The 22,282-nt window shown below is 44.2% G+C and overlaps 1 protein-coding gene across 1 annotated transcript in view; it reads right to left on the bottom strand.

The window, feature by feature from the left end:
* Positions 1–22,282, bottom strand: part of LOC117443720 (catenin delta-2-like) — a gene marked incomplete at both ends in the record, with an annotated part of 74,784 nt that overhangs the window by 26,431 nt on the left and 26,071 nt on the right. The window contains 4 exons of the mRNA XM_034079609.1: positions 5,250–5,400; positions 8,882–9,055; positions 12,855–13,037; positions 21,302–21,419. Coding sequence (XP_033935500.1) covers positions 5,250–5,400; positions 8,882–9,055; positions 12,855–13,037; positions 21,302–21,419 — 626 coding nt within the window. The remainder of the gene's footprint in view (positions 1–5,249; positions 5,401–8,881; positions 9,056–12,854; positions 13,038–21,301; positions 21,420–22,282) is intronic.

The raw sequence follows: 22,282 nt of genomic DNA on the forward strand, positions 1-22,282 counted from the left end.
AAGAGAAGAAGACGAAGAAATACAAGAGTAAGAGAAGAAGAAAGTAAAATGCAGAGCCTTTGTTCTCAACCTGGGGTCCAGACATGAGGGGTTTGCAAGATAAATGCTGGGGGTCGCCATTATTTAGATGTGGGAATGTTTTTTTTTTACATTACATCTCCCACACCAGTGATATCAACCACCTTAGAATCCTTTTTTAATTCAGTGTCTGTGTGATCATGAAGGTGTGTCCTTGTGAGTTTTGGATGGGTTTTCTAGTAAGAGGGGTGGAAAAAGTCACGGAAGGCAACAAAATGCCTGGAGAACATTTGACAAGGTGCTCGTTTTTCAAAGTAAAGACAATGAAATAAAACTGTCATCACAAACAAGGCATTTATTTATTTATTAATCAGCACAGTCAGGATAATCAGTCAAAACCAGCAGCAGGGGGAGGCGTGCAGAAACAACTGATTGCGTTTGAATCTCTCGCTCGTTGACTGTCCCTACGATGTTGAAAAGGTGAGGCTACTACTTATTTTCATTCTTTGGGGTTTTACATTTTCACAAAATAATACTCCTAATTGTAGTGGGCACCAGTACCACAACAGTCAAACAATGACTATTTATAGGTTGTTCTCTGCATTCAGAAAAAGCACAGTCATCTGAAGGTGTTTTCATTTGCTGTGATGCAAACAGAACCGATGAGATTCGACACCTACTCAAACTCTGCCGTGCACCCAAACATGAAAGGTGGTGTGAATCCAAAGGAAACCATTTTGAGCTTTGTTTCGTGTTAGCAGCCAGCAAATCTGGTATTTAAAAGGTGGCTAGTTAGATTTAGTTTCCGTAACTTTACATCTCTTATTCAGTACAATCCCCAGTATACTGTAAGGGGACTATTTTGTGCATTCTTCACTTTTCATTAAACGGTAACCTTTGTTTGGATTTGTTTGCGACCACAGCATGTGTTCATTGGGACCTTTGGTAGTGAATGGCTGCAGTTCTTGGCATTCCAGCGCTGTTCCCAATTCATGTGTGTCAAATTACCATCTGTAAGCAAATGGGGAAGAATTGCGCTGACATACTGTGTAGCAGTGAATGGGACTCGTTTATTGCTACACAGGCGTACAGTGCATTATGCAAATTAAAAACTATGAAGGGGGTGAAATCAGGAGAGAGACGAAAACGGTGACAGATGAGAAGAATCATTCTCAGCGACATCAATATGCCACTAAATCACATGAAAGAGGAATTGGAATATAAGCATACATAGTGGCGACGTCTTTATTCCTCCTCTTTCTCATCTTCAAACCCATTCAGTCTCTCTGCTCTTCTTCATCATATCTAGCCTCGTGGCTCTCTTGCTTCTTCCCTCCTGTTATCCAGTCTAGCAGTGCTTTCCAGAGGATTTGACACACTGAGGTTGTTGTGTGCGAAAGATAATTCTCATCTCCACTCACTCTGCTGAGCTCTAATGCAAACTACCATTCCCCCACGATGCCGCCAAACACACCGGCACTAACCGCTTCTGACACACTATCGCACAAGATCCAAGAGACAAGCATTTGGCGTTTCATTTTCAGAAAGGTGATTTACGCGAAATCAGCCATGCAAAATGATATTATAATAGGGTGGAGCTTTGATCTGACAAAGACCCACAAACTGCTCTGTGAAATTGCTTTGTCACTTGGTGTTGAACTGTTGTGTTGCAGAGTAAAAAGGTGTTTCACTGTGAGGTTGGAGTCACTGTGGTGAGTAAAGCTTGTGAACACGGGCCAAATGGAGCTGGTCTCTTAGGAACCCCTGGCCTCTACCTCTCTTCTGTTGACATGTATCAAATCAAACCTCGCCAAGAGCAACGGCTCGACCCTGACTGATCTCTCTCACCCCCCACCTCTCCATTTTCATCTCTGAGACTTTCTGTGTTCTCTGACTATGTGTGTCATTAACTGTTGCTTTCTGCCTCATTAGCCAACAACATATAGGAACAGATATAATATCCCAGCTGATTATGAATGTAAACCAAGGATATATTGCACTAATATTGATACATTTGACTTGATTTCAAACATAATAAATTATATCTAGCTTAACAGAGACATGTTAGCCATTTATATTGAATTAAAGGATGCATGAGAAGACAATCCCACTGAGAATAAAAAGCCCACTCTGCAGCTCTCATTAGTTAAGAAAACCAAAGCAATGCTTTCTGCTCCCAAGTCAGCGTCCTCTTGCCTCTCCATTGTCACCCTTGATGGTGTCTCTGTTGAGTTTGTCGATATATACAAATATCTGGGCTTTTGGTTGGACAGAAATCTAAACTTTAAACACCACATTGAAGTTTTAACTAAGACATTTAAATTCACACTCGGCTTCCTTTACAGACTTAAACGTTGTTTTTCAACTTCTTCCCGTAAAAGGTTGGTCTCTGGCTTATTCCTGTCCCAGCTTGACTACGGTGACATCATCTATAGATTTGCCTGTCCCACTGTTTTGGCCAAACTCTACCCACTCTACCCACTCTACCATGCTGCACTGCGATATATATCAAATGCACCCTGTAGGACTCATCATTGCACACTGTACAGCCTAACTGGATGGTCCTCACTTAGTATGCGTAGGATGCAGCATTGGTTTGTATTAATGTATAAAGCCATTTTAGGTAAGCTTCCACATATGTGCCAGATTTGCTCCAGTTTGTGACTCTTTCAACCTCAGAACCAGTGCCTGGATACGGTTCCAGGCACCTGTGCAGACTGAGGCTGGAAGTCTTTTTTATTATGGTCCTTGCTGGTCTTGGAATCAAGCCTCAAACTGATGGCACTTGTCCCTATAGCCTGTTTTAAATTGAAGTTGTCTGAGGTCCGTACCACCAGCTGCTCTTGCAGTAATAAGTAGTGTACCTTTCTTACTGTCCCAAATGTGCACAACGTAGTGACTGCTTTTCATCTTTTTGTTTGCTTAGTTGTGTTCTCTGTGTTTTATATGTCTGTGTTATATGTAAGAATGTGTAACGTTGCTGACTTCATGGCCAGGTCAGCATTGTAAATGAGATGTATGTCTCAATGTTTTCACCTGGTTAAATAAAGGATACATACAAAAATAAAAAATAGTTTTGTTTACTGTAAAATCAAACATCTGTCAAAGAGACAAATTAACAGTGTCTGATGGAACTAAATATCCAGACACTTTAAGAAAAGCTGGATGACAAACAAGATGTTTGGATGTAATGTGTATAGAGACTTGTCTGCTGGACATAAGAACATGATAAAGGCCAGTTTAGGAGTCTTTTAAACACTTAATACTCAAGAGGTTTTCTGGTGTTTGAAGAAAACTGACAAAGAAACTCCTGTGTCCCAACTACCCATTGGTAGACAGTTAATAATAATGTTAACTGCAAGACTGTCAAATCCACAATAATCTCTCTCAAGATCTCAGATCTGATTCTCATCAGATCTGCCAACAAAGCACTGATGATGCCAGCCAAAACTATACATGGGAATGATTGTCCATAATCTCTTTCATCAGCCTATCTTTATCTGATTGTCTGTCTCTGAGACCTCTGGGAAATAACACTGGGAGAGATTATCACACGCAGGATTTAAACCATCTTATTCTGATGCTGAATAACTCAAGTGGGTATTCAAATGAAAATGCCAAACAAATTAGAATTTATTTTTGCTGTGAATGTACAAGTAATTACATTATTCAATTAGCCTGTGTTTTGCCTGCCATCTTCTCTACGAAGCACAAATCCATTACATTTTCTACCTCTCTTTCTATTAATCTCCTCTTTATGCATCTCTTCTTGAGCTAATGGCTTTAACATACGAAATAATTAATAACATATTGCCTCTAATATTTTAATCAAATAGGGGAGCAATTGAATGATTTCCACGGCAAAAATGATTAAATTCAAATGAAAAATAATATATTTTCAGTTTGAGCAAGTGATTCAGTAAGACTTTAAAAAAGCCACCTGAAAGAGGAAGTTGCTCTAGGAATATAATACTGTATTATAGTTTTAATTAAAAATAAATACTTTAAATAAACCCAGATATGTGTAAGTTTGCATTTAACGGAATGGCAATCCTAGAGATGACATGTGAAGGTCCTTTTCAACCTTTTAAAGGAAGAAATAAACAAATGATGCACCTATAAGGATTTCTCCACCTCATTTGATATTCAACTGACTTGCCGACACATCTGCAGGTGCATTGTAGAACAAAACAAACAAACATAAGCAAAGACCCTTCAGATCAGACTGATAAGTCTCTTTTTGTGAAGGCTTCATTATCCTGTAATCTGCTGCTGTGTGCCTGAGAGACCTTCACATTATGGGCGTGTTGAGCTTTGCCAGCGGCATTCCCTGTCGTTCTTACAGCAGACAAAGGCTCCACGAGGGTATCAGGGTTGCTATAGAAACCACTGAGCCCACCAGGAAAACGAGATAATCGGAGATACCAGCGACGGAGAGAGGTGATGTCACATGTGCACATACTGTACGTCGTGAACACACACACACACACACATTTTTAGACAAAGAAAGGAACACAATACAAAAGTTTCTTAATGTGGGAGGTTGAGATCTCTGATGCTCTCAGTCAGCCTGAATGAGGCTGACTCTTGACGACAGCTTGCTACAGGCCAAAGCAAGCCGCTGATTTGATCCTACGTATCTATTGCTTTCAGTGTCTCTCACATTCTCTTCACACTTTTCCTCTAAGCACACATATTGATATTTCTGTTATCCCCTAACTTAGCCCCTGATGTCTTTCCTTATTAGCTTCTACAACAAACACAACTTGGTCTTCTTTAAGATGAGTTTGCTCAAAGAGAAACTACACAGCCATCCTATTTCCACGACGATGTGAATGCTGACAGCTGCAGGTTAATTTTAGACACCATGAGCACATGTACAGCCTCGTTAAACATTACAGCTCATTATATACAGCTGATCCTAGTCAGGTGAGTCATCATGCTTTATTACAATGAGGTGACTACAGGCTGACATTAGTATTGAATCATGACTAATTGGTGGAACTAGCTACAGGGTTCACATCACTGTAATGCAAGCTTGACATGCATACTCTAAATGAGAACAATGTGACAGAAAGAGAAGAAGTAAAAAGGCTACGAGATCATTCAATTAGAGATTATATCTGAGAAACAGTGCAGGTGGCCATATTCATGATAGTGAAAGGATAAAAAATGCCAGTGAGGTGACTCCAGGCTGATATCATCTGTGTGGAAGTGTTTCCACTGCTCACCTATCAGCTCCTTGTTCCTGATGTCCAGGGCCATGTTTCTGAGAGCGGTGGCCACGGCACACACCACCTTGTCGTTGTCTATCCTCAGCAGCTCCACCAGGATGGGGAGGCCTTTGTCCTTGCGCACAGCAGCCCGGATGTACACTGACCACTGAGGGGTGGGGGGTAAATCAGTGGAAAGATGGTTAAATGCATGAAAAGTAGCCTGGCAAGAGTAAAAACTGAAATAAAATAGTGTCCACACACCGCTTGGTACAGACAAGAGAGGGAAAGGCATCAAACAATATTTAAACCATCATTGTTACTTGCTTATGACACTTGTTGGATTCCCCTTGTTAGGAACTCACTGTGTCCATGCCTGTGTATTGTGTGTCTGGTTATTTTCAATCCAGACATTTTCATTCTTTAACTGTCTTATTTTCATCATGCTGAATATTTTTCTTTCATCCTGACAGACCAGCAGATTGTGTATCAAGTGGTCGCCGTAGAGAGAAAGGGGAAAAGAGACGGATGAAGCACAATGGGCGAGGTCGAGTGGGAGATGTTATATTCAGGGCCATTATGAGAGAGGCGGAGGCATTACACAGGCTAGTAAGTGATATACTGTAAGAGGGAGAATTGTGTGAACCATAGAGAAGAGATCTGAGCTATGAGACCACTCTATCCTCCCTCAATGACTATCAAGCTACGTTTCAATTGACTACTCGTATCTTAAAGGCTCAAGTGCTGCGCCTTATGGGTGAACTGTGGAGGAATGGGGATGTGCTACGTTTGGATAGACCTGGATATCTATCTATATAATCTACCTAAATAATAATGCGTTTTACTGTAGTGTCTCTTTTGGTCTCTTTATTGAATTTCTCTTTGGTGAGAATAAAGTCCATCTATCTATCAAACTACAGTAGTGACGTGTAAAGTTTACAGATTACACACACACACACACACACACACACACACACACACACACACACACACACACACACACACACACACACACACACACACACACACACACACACACACACACACACACACACACACACACACACACACACACACACACACACACACACACACACACACACACACACACACACACACACACACACACACACACGGCCACCTGCCCCCATAATTTCCTCCTTCTCCCTCCTCTTTCCTTTTCCTCCTTCTTTGTCAATTCCACTACCAATGGAAACACTCACAGAATAAGTGAAACAGTTAAGACTGGTTTTAAACCCCCTTTTATACATCCTCATGGACCCTTCGTTTTATGGAATTTTATTTATTGTACTCTAACTGTATTTGTGTCATGTTTCTTTTTAAATTGGTATTTTCACATTGATCTTATAAGATACGTTTGTTGTTTTTACACTGTTTTACATTGTTTTACATTGCCAATTGTGTGTGTTGACTTGTGAAGCCCTCTGAGACAAATAGGATTTGTGATTTTGGGCTATATAAATAAACTTGAATTGAATTGAATAGAATCAACTACAAACAGTTCCCACACACATTAACAGCACCACAGAGACATCCCACAGTGTTCTTCCACAGTCAAAGTTATCACGTACAGCAACACAACCACAACCTTTTGACCCAATAAACACGTCCATCAACATTCCCACACAGCCTATTACATCCAACAATGTCTGATGCACTTTCCCAAGGTGATGCCAAGATGAAGCCATGACACTTTCTGCTTTACACCTCGGCAGTGTGCGAAAAAGTACACGTCCCACCGTCCGGGACGTGTTATTTACAATATCGGACAAGTAGATCTTTCAATTGACGTTTATTGACAAATTATCGATACATTCAGTTTACAAAAGGCAGAAGTAATTCGCAAATTGTCCGTGTCCGCCATTGCTCGTTTAGAAATGTTAGTTTCGGTTCTGCTTGTCGATTCCTAAGGAAATGCATCTCGCCGCTTTCTGTACAGTTAGACGGGGGCGGGGCGGGAAGTGTAGCACAGTGGCAGGGTTGGGAAGCAAAACTCGGTTCCGAGTAGGAACAAATAACAATTGTCCGGTACCGGGATTAATAAGAGTTGTGAGGACAGGAGACGAGGCCGAGCCCCGCAGCTCTCTCTATGCGTATCAGCTGATCGCTGCACGGTGCAGCTCAGCGTCTCTCTCTCTCTACACACAGCGGACCCGCTGCCCGTTTAACAGCCTCATCTTTGTCAAACTTTCTATGTTCTTTCTCTAACACGTGATGAAGGTTATTAAGCATTTTAGCTCCTGTGTTGTTAATATTGACCGCCATTTCCTTTATGAAGTGAAGCAGCCTCCCTGTCTGTCCTCGCGCTGTCCTCACATCCCCGGACCCCCAGACTCGGAGGAGCAGGATGTCAGTATTGTTTATGAAGCAGGGTATAGAAAGTACATTATTGAAATTAAAATACTATTTATTTACTTTTACAAACAGTGAGCAGCTGGGCAGCTGCAGCATGTGTGTTGCAGGACATGTAGAAAAGCGCTAGGCCTATAGACTATACATATAATGTATTATTATTATTAGGTTATGTCCTATGTCTTGGACATGTGTGGTTGGACTCTGTCTCACAAGCAGATTGCAGTGTAACATCAGGAGACTGGGCCAATTGTACATTCTCAAACTGCACCACTTAGAACTAACTAACCAATGCAGAGATTATTTTTATATAATTGTATTCAATAACTGTAAGAAATTAAACGGTATGAAGTTATTTGTAAATAGGAATACAGATTTGACTTAATGTTTTCATAAATATATCTTTCTCCCAGTTTGACTGATTTTTTCCCTCTCAAAGAACCGGAATCGAGAACCGAAAATAACCGGAATCGAAAAGCAGAACCGGAATTGTTAAAATCCAAACGATATCCAACCCTATGTGTGATGCAGTAAAATCTTACCGCTCACTTACGTTAGCGGTATCGTAAAAACCGTGGGAAAATGTAAAATACGATGACGAAGAAGAAGATTCCAGTGGCCTCGATTTTTGTCCATTCTGGACAAGTGACAAATGTATTCGGACAAGTAAATTGCCAAACTCACTTGTCCATGGACAAGTACTCTCTAAAAACTTTTTCTCACACTGCTCAAGGCTAGAGCTACCAATACTCTCCAATATGACCGCCTGACTCATTCATTATTACCATCTAGCTGTTTCCATCACTCAGCTGCTGTTGAACCCTGGCTCTACTCCCCTGTGTGTTCAGGCTTTGAGCCTTTACATTATTAAAGCAATTGCATTGCTGCTGAACAATATGATATACTATGGAACACATAAAATCATGGGATTGTGCTTGAAATATTTCAAAGTCAGCAGGATGGTGGAGTGAACAAATAGAACATTATTGTTTGATTCGCTCATTGAGCTGTTTTTCTTCTGCATACTGTATACTGCGACTGAATCAGCCTCTGAATATGAATTCAAACTCAAACTAACCGAATGATCAGGGTTGAAAATGTTCAGGTATTTCACACATGCATTACAGTGTCGTTTGATTCGTTTGTTCGAAGGACCTTATGTTGAATCATATTTCCTATGATTTCACCACTAGTAACCAACGATGTGTGACAAAGAAGTAAAAAGAAAAAGAAAAGATAAGACAGAAAGGTTGGGACATTTTGTAGTAATCCTTTACCTTCCAGCTGCCTGCGGCCAGGTTCTGCAGAGCGCCGGCTGCTCCCTCCAGGGTGTCGGGGTTTGAGCATTCAGACAGCAGGGTGAGGTAGGGCTTGACGATGGTGGGGTGCCACAGCATCTGAACTCCTTTTGGGGGCTCCGCTGTGTCCGGAAAGGGGCCCACGCCATCCCACTGGGAAAGAGCACACAGAATGAACGGGTTTTAGATTTTTAAAGCGAACTATCAATGGGACATTATTTCCAGCAATGGCAATTTAAAGTGTTTCAACTCTGACCACACCAAGCAGAAGCTGGGATTCCAGACCAATACAGCACCATTCACAAAAGAAAGATTGTGGATGAGTATTCTCATGTGTCTAAGTGCATGCATTACTACATCTCCACTCAGTACACCCTGACCTCTTCAAAAGAGACACTGAGTAAACCGCTCCCTGTCGCCCTGCTATTTAGAAGAGAAAGGAGATGAAGAAAGACGTGGGAAAGGGCAAACATTAGAAGGAGATGCATGTGAAAACAGAAATATATGAGAATGATTCACTCCATCATTCGCTTTGAGAAATCAACCTAAAGCTCCCACTCCCCTCTTCCCCTTTACATCCATCCTCCTCCTCCTCTCCACTAGAATGGAGTCTCTTGATGTTTGATCCTCTCTGTTGAGTGACATGCCCACACCTCTCAGCTAACTCTCCTTCTCTCTCTCCTCTTTTATTTCTATTTCTCTCCGCTCTTTTTTCTCCAGCTTGTTATTAATATCTTGTCCCTCTTTTTTCTCCCGTTGATGCCTTTTCTCCAACTCTCCATTGACTTCCTTCTTGCTTGCCTCGCTCACTCCCTAATTTCTTATTCTATTTCCATCCTTCTCTCTCCAGTTCTCAGTTTTTCCTCTCCCTATCGACCTTCTCTGTTTCGCTCTGCTGCCTCCCCTCCTCCCCTGTCTCAAGGTAAACTATGCTAGTGTGTGTCTTCGGAGAGGAGTTGTGGAGTGTGTGAGGCTGTGCGTGTGTGCGCATGTTTTCATCTATACATAGATTCTCTGATCATAAAATCAAAGGCATATTATAAGTTGAAGTGTGTAGAGGCACTATAATAAGAGACATCAACTCGTTCACATTGGAGTACTCTCTGTTGCCTGGAGACATCATACACACCAAATAGGAATGTATAATGTTAAATTGCGTATCTACAATTCTCTAAAGATTAAGCATAGCACACTTTTTGGAATGTATTTTTTCATTAGTGTGGGCAGAACTCAAATCCGATAAAAAGGCAAATTCCATACCGTCTTTCTAAATAATACTTTTTTTCCCTCTTAGAATATTCCAGATAGTGAAAATGTGTGTGTGTGTGTGTTACAGTATCCATTAGGAGTGTTTAGGTGCAGTTCAGGCTCCCATGCTGCTCTTGGCTTTGGTATCTGAACCTCTAATAAATGATTAAGTAGGCTACATTAGCGTATAACTGAGTCTCTTTCTCTCTTTCAGTCCCTCTATCCATCTCTCGTTGCGCCATCCTTTACGAGCACACATCGTACCACAAGTCTTTCTCTCTGTCCTAGTCTCCTACCCTTTTCTTACTGGCATGGTGCTCTTTCTGTATTACTGTCTATTCCTAAATGGATGCAAAAAGGAATTTATAAACCGTACATGCAAACACAGACAAAGAGTTCTATCATCTGACCTGATTAAGCTCTGAATTGGCTGTTATTTTGAGTAAAGCTGGAGCTCAGGTGGGATTCAGGTTTGGTTATTTTTTAAACGTTATTTATAAATAATGAATCTCTTCCAGTCTCTTCTCTCTCCGTCTGTATACATGGTGTGTGTCCATGTGTGTCATGTGCTTTAAAGGGGACCTATTATGCAAAATCCACTTATTCATGTCTTTTATACATAACCATGTGTCCCCTCTGTGGAAAGAGATTCTGAAAGTTTATATACGTTTTGTCCTGATCCATTTATATAAAAACCTGTCTGAAAATGAGCTGATCAGATTTTGGCCACTTTGTGATGTCATAACCAGGGCTGCACACAACTGGTGCGCAGGTGCGCACCCCCTGCCAAAAAAAGAGCACCGGATCATTTGAAAAAAGGCGCATTTGCGCACCAACATTGAGAGAGAGAGAGAGAAAAGAGAGAGAGAGAGATAGAAAAGAGAGAAAAGAGAGAGAGAGAGAGATATTTGCGAGTTGCATAAGAACTGGTAAGATAGCAGGGTTTCCCACATAGACTTTACTTGGGCGGGCCGACCAGGTAGGCTATATTAACGGCCACCGAAGTATAATTCGCGAGCCATTTAGGTTGATTTTTTGTATCCGTCCCCAAGCACGACGGCATCTGCGATCCCTCGCTATCACGTGAAGGGTCTGCTTTATGCGCTCTGCACAGTAACCCCGCTGCGAGGCTCCGGCGAACAGTTCATGAGCGTGCTCATTAACGCACCTCCCCCCATTCATAAACTCAAGAAACCCTCAAAAGGTACGGTTTATTTCATTTTAAGGATGCGCACCAAGCAACATCGCCAGGTGCTCCTTTGAGAACCAGGGCAAAAAAGTTATGTGCACCCCTGGTCATAACGATGTTTTTGCTCGTGTAATCATTAGCCAATCACCAACCAAGGTAACCCCCCCCCCCCCCCTTATCACCTGAATCTCCCCCTAGAGCACCATTGTGTTCTTTATAACCAAATGTCTCTCAGAGGGGCGTGGGGAGGGGCTCCTTATTTTCATCTAAAGTAACAGACAGAGAATCAGCACTTTGGAAACAGGGCTGAAACAGAGGGGATTATGGGTAATGCTGCAATGATCTGATTGGTATTTGGAGCCAAACACTTCAGAGACATGTTTTGTATACATCTGAGACCGCATAATAATAATAAACAGCATAATAGCAAAGCGAAGCGAAGGGCTGCGTTGCTGGCTTCCTCCAAGTTTACAGTAAAACGAACTGGTGGTGTGTCCAATGGCCATTTACAATTATTAATACTATTACTATTATTAGCATTAGTCTATATTTTGGTTGAAACTAAGCCAGGAAAACAAAATAATAAAAAAAGATAATAAAAAAATATATAATTAAAATCGAAATTTAAAAATAATTTTCGATTCGGGAGACTGTAACGAATATCCGAATAATCGAATTATCGCTGGCATCCCGACTGGACGGTGGATATTTCACACTCACAGTCTAGTCTAAGAAGTATGCAGGGGATTGATTGCAGGAGAAAACCTGAGGTCTGCTCCCTGGAGAGAGAAGTCCAACTTTATATAAAAAATAAAAGACTTGAAAGCAAGGAAGAGGGAAGGTAAAAATAAACCGAGATTGAAGAAGCTTTTTATGAGAAAAATTGAGTTAAAAAGTTTCAAACAAATTTTAAACTACAGTACAAAGATTGGCATACAAGCCACAGCTTTTCAACTCAGCTTGCAAACAAGTGAGTGATCTGTGATTGTCATCTTTGTTTCCATCATTTAGACATGTCCCTGTTGAAGGCACAGCTGCTTCCTCCACTCTAACGGCGTTCCTGATTCATCATGAAAGTGGTCTTCTTTTTGCACCCATGTGTATAAATACAGATGGGGGGGACAAATGAAAGTAAAAACCAGTATAAACAAGTGGAGACACATAATGAATGCAGATGCTTCCATACAATGCACAAGGGGCTCCCTGAATACTTTTAGTACAAAATGTATTTGAATCATATGCTATAGGCTTTGCAATAACATCATCCCAACGCAATTCACCGCCTATGGGAGCGTTGAGTCTCCACCACCATCATCAAAACACCAAAGGAGAAGAGACTGTTATCCCAGTAGAGTACAACACACCTCTGGAATCTGTGCCGAGAAACCTCAAAGCTTTCCGAGTCGTCCAACACCAAAACCTTTTGCCTTTATTGGAATTATTGAAGATGCATATATTGTATTCTTAGTGTCGATGACATCCATTTAGATCTCCATTGTTTTATTATGTCCTTACCTGATCAGATCCCTTCTTTTTCTTCTTCTTCTTGCCCCAGCAGCCAGAGCTCTCTCCGTCGCGGCCGTTGGCGTCACAGAGCAGGCCGTCCAGCTCCTCCAGCCCCACCTGCTGGCCGTGAGACGTCTCCGCAGCCAGACGGTACGACAGGTTCCTCAGGATGCACACACAGTTCTCCACAGTCTGGAGATAAAGAGAGTTAGGAGAGATGAAGCCAGATAGGAGGGGGAGGAGGAAAAGGAAATGAAAATGAAATAGAAATACATTTTGTGTTTGCGATTTGTGTTTGATGCCATTTAATGAAACATCTCGCTTGAAAACACAAAGTCAAAGCGTGCTGATAAAAAAAACGCCCACTCTCACACTTTTATTTTATTGGCCTTCCACCCCCACCCACTAAGCAGACAGATGGAGCAAGTGAGAGACGGAAAAGAAAAAGAGCCATTGTCTTACGGGAAATGTGCTTCTGTGTTTTGTTAGCTTTGACTTTGAAATGAGATCAGATGAAACTCAGGTAAATGAGGAAAAATAACAAGACCAATATATTGTCACGCCCCATTAAACAGTAAGTTTAGAGGTGAACCCACCAGTGTGTGTGCGACAAATAAACAACAAATAAACAAATAAATAAATAAATAAACAAATAAATAAATAAAAATAAATAAATAAACAAATAAATAAACAAATAAATCCTTCCAGTGTATGGTGTCTATGCTTAAGTGTGTAATTTCACAGAGTGTGTGTACTGCCTTGCGTATGTTTAGTATCACTGACAAAAGGGAAGTCACAGAGTCAACAGAGTGGAAATTAACAAAGACAAATCATCAATCTTCTCTCTGTCTGACCGTCGGTACACACAAAAACAACTAAGGAGTATAATTGAACAGCCAGAAGAACCAAACAAAACAATGTCTCACTCCAGCGAGCTGCAGTCATGTCTGAAATACTATTCACATGCTATTATAGAAGGGAGTAGGAGAAGTAATCATCTATTTACAATTTACTTTGACATTTCATGTTTCGATTTGGTATTTCACATTTATTCGCTACGCTCTGTTCTTTCAACTTACGTGGTTTAGAGGCTAAAAAGACTGTTGATTGTTTTTTTAGATGAATATGTGGCATTTATTTTTTGTCAGTGGTCGAGGTCAGTTACCGAACATCAGCCCGAAAATAGAAATTCCACTGCCATTGATTGCGTAAGAATCTACAATATTAAACTCATAAAAGACCAAATGTATTTCTGTTTATGAAAGGATTTGTCCTTCTGACCTTGTGCGTCCTTCCCCTCTGAGTTTTTATAATGTCTGTGTCCATAACATGCATCTGGGGCACTTTATGACATACATTAATGGTCTTGCAGCATACTTCTTCCTGCAGTAGTAAAACACATCTAATGTTAAAAATCAACATCATATAATCTATAATATGTCAGCATCATATTGGTTTTGTAGGTAGATTGATGTGGTTAGTATAATAGGTCTTGTACCATCGTTTCAAATGACTGTATCTGTTAAGTTAATTGTCTCTTAGCTGTGTGTCAGTACATACTGTGAAACCAATTTAAGTCCTTCTCACATCTGTGTAATTCCTTAAAGCATAATAGTAGTAATCTGTAGATTGTGTGTCATGGCACAATCGACCATAAAACATAATTGTCACATTACATGTAGTGCATATTCCTCTGATCTTACACATTTATGTCTGGATCTGTGAACATGAAAGGCAAAGAGGAAAGAGCAGAGACCGTCTCAATGATCAAAATGTGAAACGTGGAGAATCCTGAGAGTGCTGGTGAAAGGATTTTATGTGAAAGCACTAACTGAGACCAAACTGATTATTTCATAATATGGGCACATCAACTGGCAGACAATCAGGTATAATGTAACTTGCAAGCCAAACTTGCATTAACAACCTCATCTGGTGCTTTTCAGCAATATCTGCTTCGACCAATGTCAAAAATAAAAAATGTTTTTGTATCTGCACAAAGTATTGGTAAAGTGGAGCTGGTGGTTATCAATCATATGCCTTTGACTTCTAAGGCTCTATTTGTCTGTTAATTAAAGGGGACCTATCATGCAAAATGCACTTTTGTACGTCTTTTATACATCAATATATGTCCCCGGTGTGTCAGGGAACTCACCAAGTGTCAGAAAGCACAACCCTCTCTCTTTTCCTCCATACCCACATCTCTAAAAACGGGGCTGCAACGGAGCTGATACAGATTTGAAATATCTGTGACGTCAGAAACGAGGAGCTCCGCCTATATGGGCAACTCTCCACCTATCAGGAGGAGACAGCCACGGCCATTGCCGTTCGAAAGCGCTGGATACGCTGTAGTACATATACCAGGCCTGTAGGTGGTGCTGTAGTCTGCCACAAAAGCAGTGAAGAAGACTTCTCACGGATTCAGCCCTTGCAAAAACAGGGCTAAAAAAGAGCAAATAGAGCGAAATGAGGCATGGCTAAAATGCATGATCTGTTATCTGTGATCTGGTATTTTGAAAAAAGAACTTCGCAGACATGTTTTACATAGGTATGGCCCTACAATATATTATTCAAATATAGCATGATAGGTCCACTTTAAAGCCAGTACAAAATGAACACACGGCTAATGTGCAGAACGGTTTCAGCAGTGACCACATACTGGTTCACCTGCCAATCAGTCTTTGTTACCGTGGCGACAGCAGTACTCCTATGGTGACTGCAGTCAGATGGTGAAGAGGGGTTGGCGGTTAAGCAGTGATTAAGGATGGCCATTTAGAGAGACTGGGAGACGGGGAGACCTTGAGGAGTCAGCCATCCATAACACTGTGTACATAGTATTGACTGGCCAGCACACTGCGTCACCAACACACACATATACACTCCACAACAACATCCTCACAAGGAAAATCACAAAGGCAACATAAACCCGCTCAACTTTGCATACATGTTGATGAAGTAGAGTTGAAAACTATAGGTTACTTACGTAACGCCAGACCTCAGAGTAACATATAGTAAGATGTCTCACTATGGAGCAAACAGAAGCATCAATCTCATTACGCCAATCCTGATTGGCTGGTGATCTTGACGTCAACGTCAGGGAATTCACCCCCTATAAGTAGCTTGCGCTATGTCGCATGCGTCATTCAAAATAAGCACCTCTTCTCGCTTCACCAGAGCAAGGAGGGCCGTCTGGTGAGACATCTCACTTCATGTTACTCTGAGACTGGGGTTACGTAAGTAACCTATAGTTCTCATTCATAACACTCCGTTCGATGTCTCACTATGGGATATTGTAGCTCCCGTATTGCCAGACGAGCTTATCTCGAAAATCACCGATCAACCAGAAATTAACAGGTAGAGCTCTGACTCAACAAGGTGCCCAGCACTGCTCGGGCTACACTAGGAGCAGAGATGTCTAGCCTGTAAAAGCGGACAAAAGTGAGCGGCGAGGACCAGCTCGCCGCTGCACAGATGTCTTGGATGGAAACACCCTTGAACAAAGCCCAGGATGTAGCCAGACCACGAGTCGAATGAGCACGCTGACCCGAAGGTGCCTGCAAACCCTGACTCGTATAGGCCAAAGCAATTGCCTCCACAGTCCATTGGGAGAGCCGTTGCTTAGTAACGGGTTTGCCCTTGTGAGGGTTAGCCCAGGACACAAAGAGTTGGTCATTATGACGAAACTCTTTTGATCTGTCCATATAGGTGCGTAAAGCACGGACTGGACACAACAGATCCTGCTGCTGTTCCCCGGAGGAACACAGCGGCGGAGGAAATGCCTCAATGTCAATTGGGGTACACGAACCAACCACCTTTGGTATAAAGGCAGGGTTGGGCTTCAACAACACTCTCGTTTGCCCTGGGGCGAACTGAGTGCATGAAGGATGTACAGAGAGCGCATGAATGTCACTGACCCGCTTGGCGGATGCCTGGGCCGGTAACAGCACTGTCTTGAGTGACAAGTGCTTCATGTCAGCTCCTTCCAGGGGTTCAAATGGGGTCAGGTTGAGCCCATCTAAAACCACTGCCAGGTCCCATAAGGGCACCAGCGACCTGGAGACAGGGAGGAGCCTGCGAGCCCCTTTCATAAAACGGCAGACCAAAGGATATTGGCTAGCCGTCTTTCCCTCAAAGCCCACATGGCATGCAGCAATAGCAGCCAGGTACACCTTGATCGTGGAGAAAGCTCTGTGTTTATCGATCAAGTCCTGTAGGAATGATAAAATCACCCCGACAGGACATTGAAAAGAGATGTGTCCTTCTTGAAGGCACCACTCCTCAAACACCCTCCACTTACAGTCGTAAAGAGACCTGGTGGAGGAAGCTCTCGCACTCTGAATAGTGTTTATCACCTTCTGAGGGAGTCCCACTGTATTCAGATTGTACCACTCACGGGCCAGGCCCATAGTGCCCCGCGCTCTGGGCGTGGGTGAAAGATTGCCCCCCCGCCTGAGACAGTATGTCCCTGCGTAGTGGGAGCTGCCACGGCTGCCCGCACAGCAGCTGATATATCTCCGCCAGCCAGTACATTGCAGGCTAGGGCGGAGCTATCAGGATAAGTGTGTGGCGTTGTTCCTTCACTCTGGCCAGAGTTGGGGGTATCAGAGCCAGGGATGGGAACGCGTACAGAAGGACCGGAGGCCAAACGTGCACGAGCGCGTCCACGCCTAACGGGGCATTTAAATCGCGCATTGAAAAGAACAGCTGACATTGAGCATTTTCTTTTGATGCGAACAGATCTACCGCGGCTCGGCCGTAACCATCACTCTCCGCGTGCCATGACGCGCAGGGTTTAGTTTTAGAGCGGCTACCCAGCGCTGAAACTCCCTCGTGTGTAAGCGTCCCAGTCGTACGACCAGGATGGCTGACGTCATGAGCCCCAGTAACCGCAGGCATGATCTGAAGAGAACATGTTTGCGCAGCTGGAATTGAGCGAGACAAGCTCTGAAAGCTTTCACTCTTTCCGCTGACAGGCGGGCTGTAAAGGGCACCGAGTTCAGGTGTAAACCCAGGAAGAGTATAGTCTGCGCTGGGCACAACATGCTCTTCTCTGTGTTTATTATGAAACCCAGGTTGAGCAGGTGCTTTGCTTTACGAGGACATTTGTCTGCGTAATCTGACTCTGCTCGGCGGGTACTATAGATATAGCCCTCTTTTCTAGAAGTGAGAGAATCTCTCTCTCTAGAATATGGGATGACTCTCCCCGGGATTGTGAATACAGAATAACCGAGAAGCGAGGGGGGGTGACAGCGAATTGGAGTCTATAGCCCCGTGTTACTGTCTTGAGAAACCCAAGCAGATGTTGTGAGCATCTTCCACTGTATGCTCCTTAGAGCCAGCGGAGATGTCACGTCTCTTCCCCTCTGAGTCTCTATTTGTTGTGTTATGGGGCCCTCTAGTGCCTGAACACGGTGGTACCCCATTTCGACAATCCCCACCGATACTGCGCATGCGCGTGACGGTGGTGCCTTCACAGCCCCAGCCGGTACTGCGCATGAGCGTGACGGTGGTGCCTTCACAGACCCAGCCGGCACTGCGCATGCGCGTGACGGTGGTGCCTTCACAGACCCGTCTATTATCCGCCTTTTGAGAGAGGCCGTAGCTGCTCTCAGAAGGGGAACAGTTGACGGACTGTTTATTGTTTTTATTGTTTTTCTTTTAATTTTTTTGAGCTGCGCCCTTGGCCTGAAGCCTGGATGCGTCAGCGGAAAATGGTTTATTTGAGAAACAACAACAAACTTGTGACATGTGTTTTTGCGGACTTCAGGATGGTGTTGAGGCATCTCTTGAGGCGGCGGGAACACATCTAGAGCTGGGGAACCGTGGACTTCCAGCTCTGTCAGAGAGGGGAGAAGGAGGGGCTGTCAGGCCGCCCGCTTCTTCTACCTCGACTGCTGGCCGAAATTCTGGGTTGGCTGAGCCTGGGCTGCAGCCGGAACCGGAGATTTTCTAGGCCAACTCGCCCTCGTCTCCTGCCTGGGCTGGGGACTCGGGGCGGGCTGCGACCTCTGCTGTTTAGGTATTTTGAACCGAGCAGGGTTCGAGGCAGCTTGGGCGAAGGACTGCCGCTGTGAAGGCAGCGGCAGGACCCTTCGAGGGAGACAGAGGCCTCGTCCTCCTTCTTTTTCGACTCGCATCTCGTCTGCATGGAGGCGAGAGCGGAGCCGAAAATCCGCTCGGGAACGATGGGCATGTCAAGCACATCCTCCTTTTCCCGGTCTGGGAGGTTGGTGAGGTTGAGCCATCTAGCTCTTTCCTGCACCACCATGATTCCCATTGCCTTGCCCGTGGCCTGGACGACGCAGCGTTGGACACGGAGACAAATCCGTGTGTGACCGCGGCCATCTCATCCAGAACGGCCGGTCCAGGATTGCTCGACAGATCCTCGCAGAGCTCCGCTTGATATGCGGTTAGCAGCGAGGAAACGTTCAGAGCCCTGGCGGACAACGCTGCGGCTCTGTAGGACCGTTCAGTCATGGTCGACTGGAATCGGTCCGCCTTCGCTGGCAGCGTGGGGTTCCTGCTTGGTGACGGGCCCATCCTCGGTAGGAGGTGGGCTGCCACCAGCGGTTCCATAGGCGGTATGCGGAGCAGGCCGAGCCTCTCCATACCGTCACAGTCTAGGGAGGAGGCACCCTGTATTGGGGCCTTGTTGCTAAAGGGCCGGTCTCTCCACGAGACCGACACCTCATCCAACATCTCCGGGAAGACCGGAAGGAGTTGCCTCTTTGTCCTCGTTGCTTGGGGAAAATGTTTCCCCTCGTAACGGGACCTGGAGGTCTCCTTGGCCATTTCGGGCCACGGGATGTCTAGCCTGGACGCGGCATGCTGACACACGGCCTGCAGGTCCATGCTCAGACAGGGCGAAGCTGGTGTGCTATCGCCCGGGAGAGCAGCCATCGCTCCCGGCTTTGCAGCTTGAGCCGATGACATGAAGATATCGTCTTCTTGCTCATCTGAATCAGACAGGAAGAACTCAGAGGCATCCTCTTCATCCTCCAAGTAATCCAATTCCAGGACATCCTCCGCGGGCGAAACCATGGTGAGGTCTAGCCGTTCCCGCGTCTCTTGCCGCCATCGGGTCCCGGCCTGACACGGCGCGGGATTCCGGTTCCGCAGCTGCCGCTGTTAATGAGCCCCAGACCGACACAGTGAGGGGCTCAATCTCTGCGGCGGACGCCCCCGCGTCTTGATTGCCAGCCGGCATGTCAGTGGACATGAGGGGGTCCTGTCCCGACAAGCTAGCTTGGCGTGCTAACCGTCGGCGGAGGCTCTTTATGGTGAAACGGGCACAATGCCCGCACGAGCCGGGGTTGTCAATAGCCTCCTGGGCGTGTTCCAGCCCGAGGCAGGACGAGCAGACCTGGTGTGAGTCTGTGCCTGATATCTTCAACCCTCAGCCGCAGAGTCGAGCCTCCGAGTCCCTGACTCCTCTGGTGTGAGGGAGAGAGGCGTCCATCTTGTTCACCGCGTGGCGTGAAGAGGACCCACTCGTAACAGGTACGTCGTCGAGAAAAAAGTGTTACCAACCTGTCCTTAATCCGGAGAAAAAAAGGACGGTGTAGGTCTTTTTTCTCAGAGAATATTAACTGGTGTGTCAATATTCTTTAATCCTTTCCTCCTCCGTGAGAAAGAGAAAAGAAAAACGTCCTCGCTACCGTGGTGTTGGTAGTGAGGGAAAAAATCAAAACCTTACCTTAATTTCCGAGGAAAGAAACGGCGAGGTCGATTTGAATACTAACTGGTGTGTTAGTATTAGCAGTCTTCTTGCGAAGCAGAAAGAGTAGCCGGCGAGCGCCCGTCGACCGAAATTTAGATTTGGGTTCAGTCTGTGGACAGTTAAGCTAGCCCGGCTACCATAGAGATGTGCTCTGAAGCGAGAAGAGGTGTTTGAATGACGCATGCGACGTAACGCAAGCTACTTATAGGGGTGGATTCCCTGACGCTGACGTCAAGATCACCAGCCAATCAGGATTGGCGTAATGAGATTGATGCTTCTGCGCCGCGATGAGGCGCATCCCATAGTGAGACATCGAACGGAGTGTTATGAATGAGAACTAAAACTCCTCTCCCTTAGGGCTACTGCCAATGAAAGGAAGTGCAGTCATGGTTGTTCTCACCTACTGTGAAGCAAGATAAATGTGTGTCTACAAGTAAGAGAAGGGAACAATGTTCTCTCTTGCAGCAAAACCTCAGGATTTATGTGAAAATACACATTTACTCTATAACAGTCTTTTATTACAGTGCAGAATGGGTCGAGGTGGAACGACAGATTAGAGAATGGATGAATATATGCACACACACACACACACACACACACACACACACACACACACACACACACACACACACACACACACACACACACACACACACACACACACACACACACACACACCACACACACACACACACACACACACACACACACACACACACACACACACACACACACACACCTTGCTGTCGATCTCGCTGCTGCCCAGAGACGTCTGGATGACGTAGAGCAGAGCATCTGTCAGCCCGTCACACTCCCTCATCCTTCGTCTCGCCTCTTCGCCTGCGGAGCTTACATTCCTGCAACACACACACACAGAAACACTGGTCAGAATATGTGTGTATGTGTTTGCCAAACAGAAAGAGAAAAAACAAATGGGCCAAGCTAAGAGAGTTGGTGAGGAGTTAAGATAAGACGGGAAGACAGATGAACGAAAAAAAGAAAGCTGGAAGCGAGAAGTGTAGAAAGACAAAGGCAGAGAAAGAGAGCAAACTGGGGACACTGGCAGCTCTCCCTCAACTAAACAATTGAAACTGGAACACAATCTATGCCCCTGAAGGCTCGCTTCAATTTAAAGCACTTGACTAGAGTCCAAAGAAAAATAAGCTTTAGTCAGACGGTTGGATCCTGAACTTCTCAGCCGACACAAACACCAACCCTGCTTTGATAATTTCACAATATTGTACCGTTTATTATTAGGACATTTGCCAGTATAATGCACTTTTAATGCAGAATTTTAATTGAACTGAAGGTACAGGGGTGGGTGGCGCTGGGTTTTGTTTGGGTTTCAACCTGGAGGCTCACTCAGTCCAAGACATTGACTCATTTTCCTATGTCAATATAATACATATGAAACCGACGTGTGTGGCACGAGAGATTCAATATTGGATTTAATTTCCTCAACAAAATAAAAAATAGACACAGCTAGATTTGTATGTAATTTCAAAAATAACATGATTTATTATCCGTTGACCAGAGCATAAGAATGCTTACACTGCAGTGACTGAATCTACAGGGTTTAATTATACACCTGTATGATTAATGTAAATTCATTAGGAATTACTTACACATTAACATATACTAAAACTAGTTACGATGGTCGATACTATAAAATATGCATGTATAAAAAGGAAATACATTTTCAACCTGAATACATGCGTGT

This window comes from Pseudochaenichthys georgianus, unplaced genomic scaffold (genome assembly GCF_902827115.2).
Source record: "Pseudochaenichthys georgianus unplaced genomic scaffold, fPseGeo1.2 scaffold_664_arrow_ctg1, whole genome shotgun sequence".
In the NCBI taxonomy this organism is placed as follows: domain Eukaryota; kingdom Metazoa; phylum Chordata; class Actinopteri; order Perciformes; family Channichthyidae; genus Pseudochaenichthys; species Pseudochaenichthys georgianus.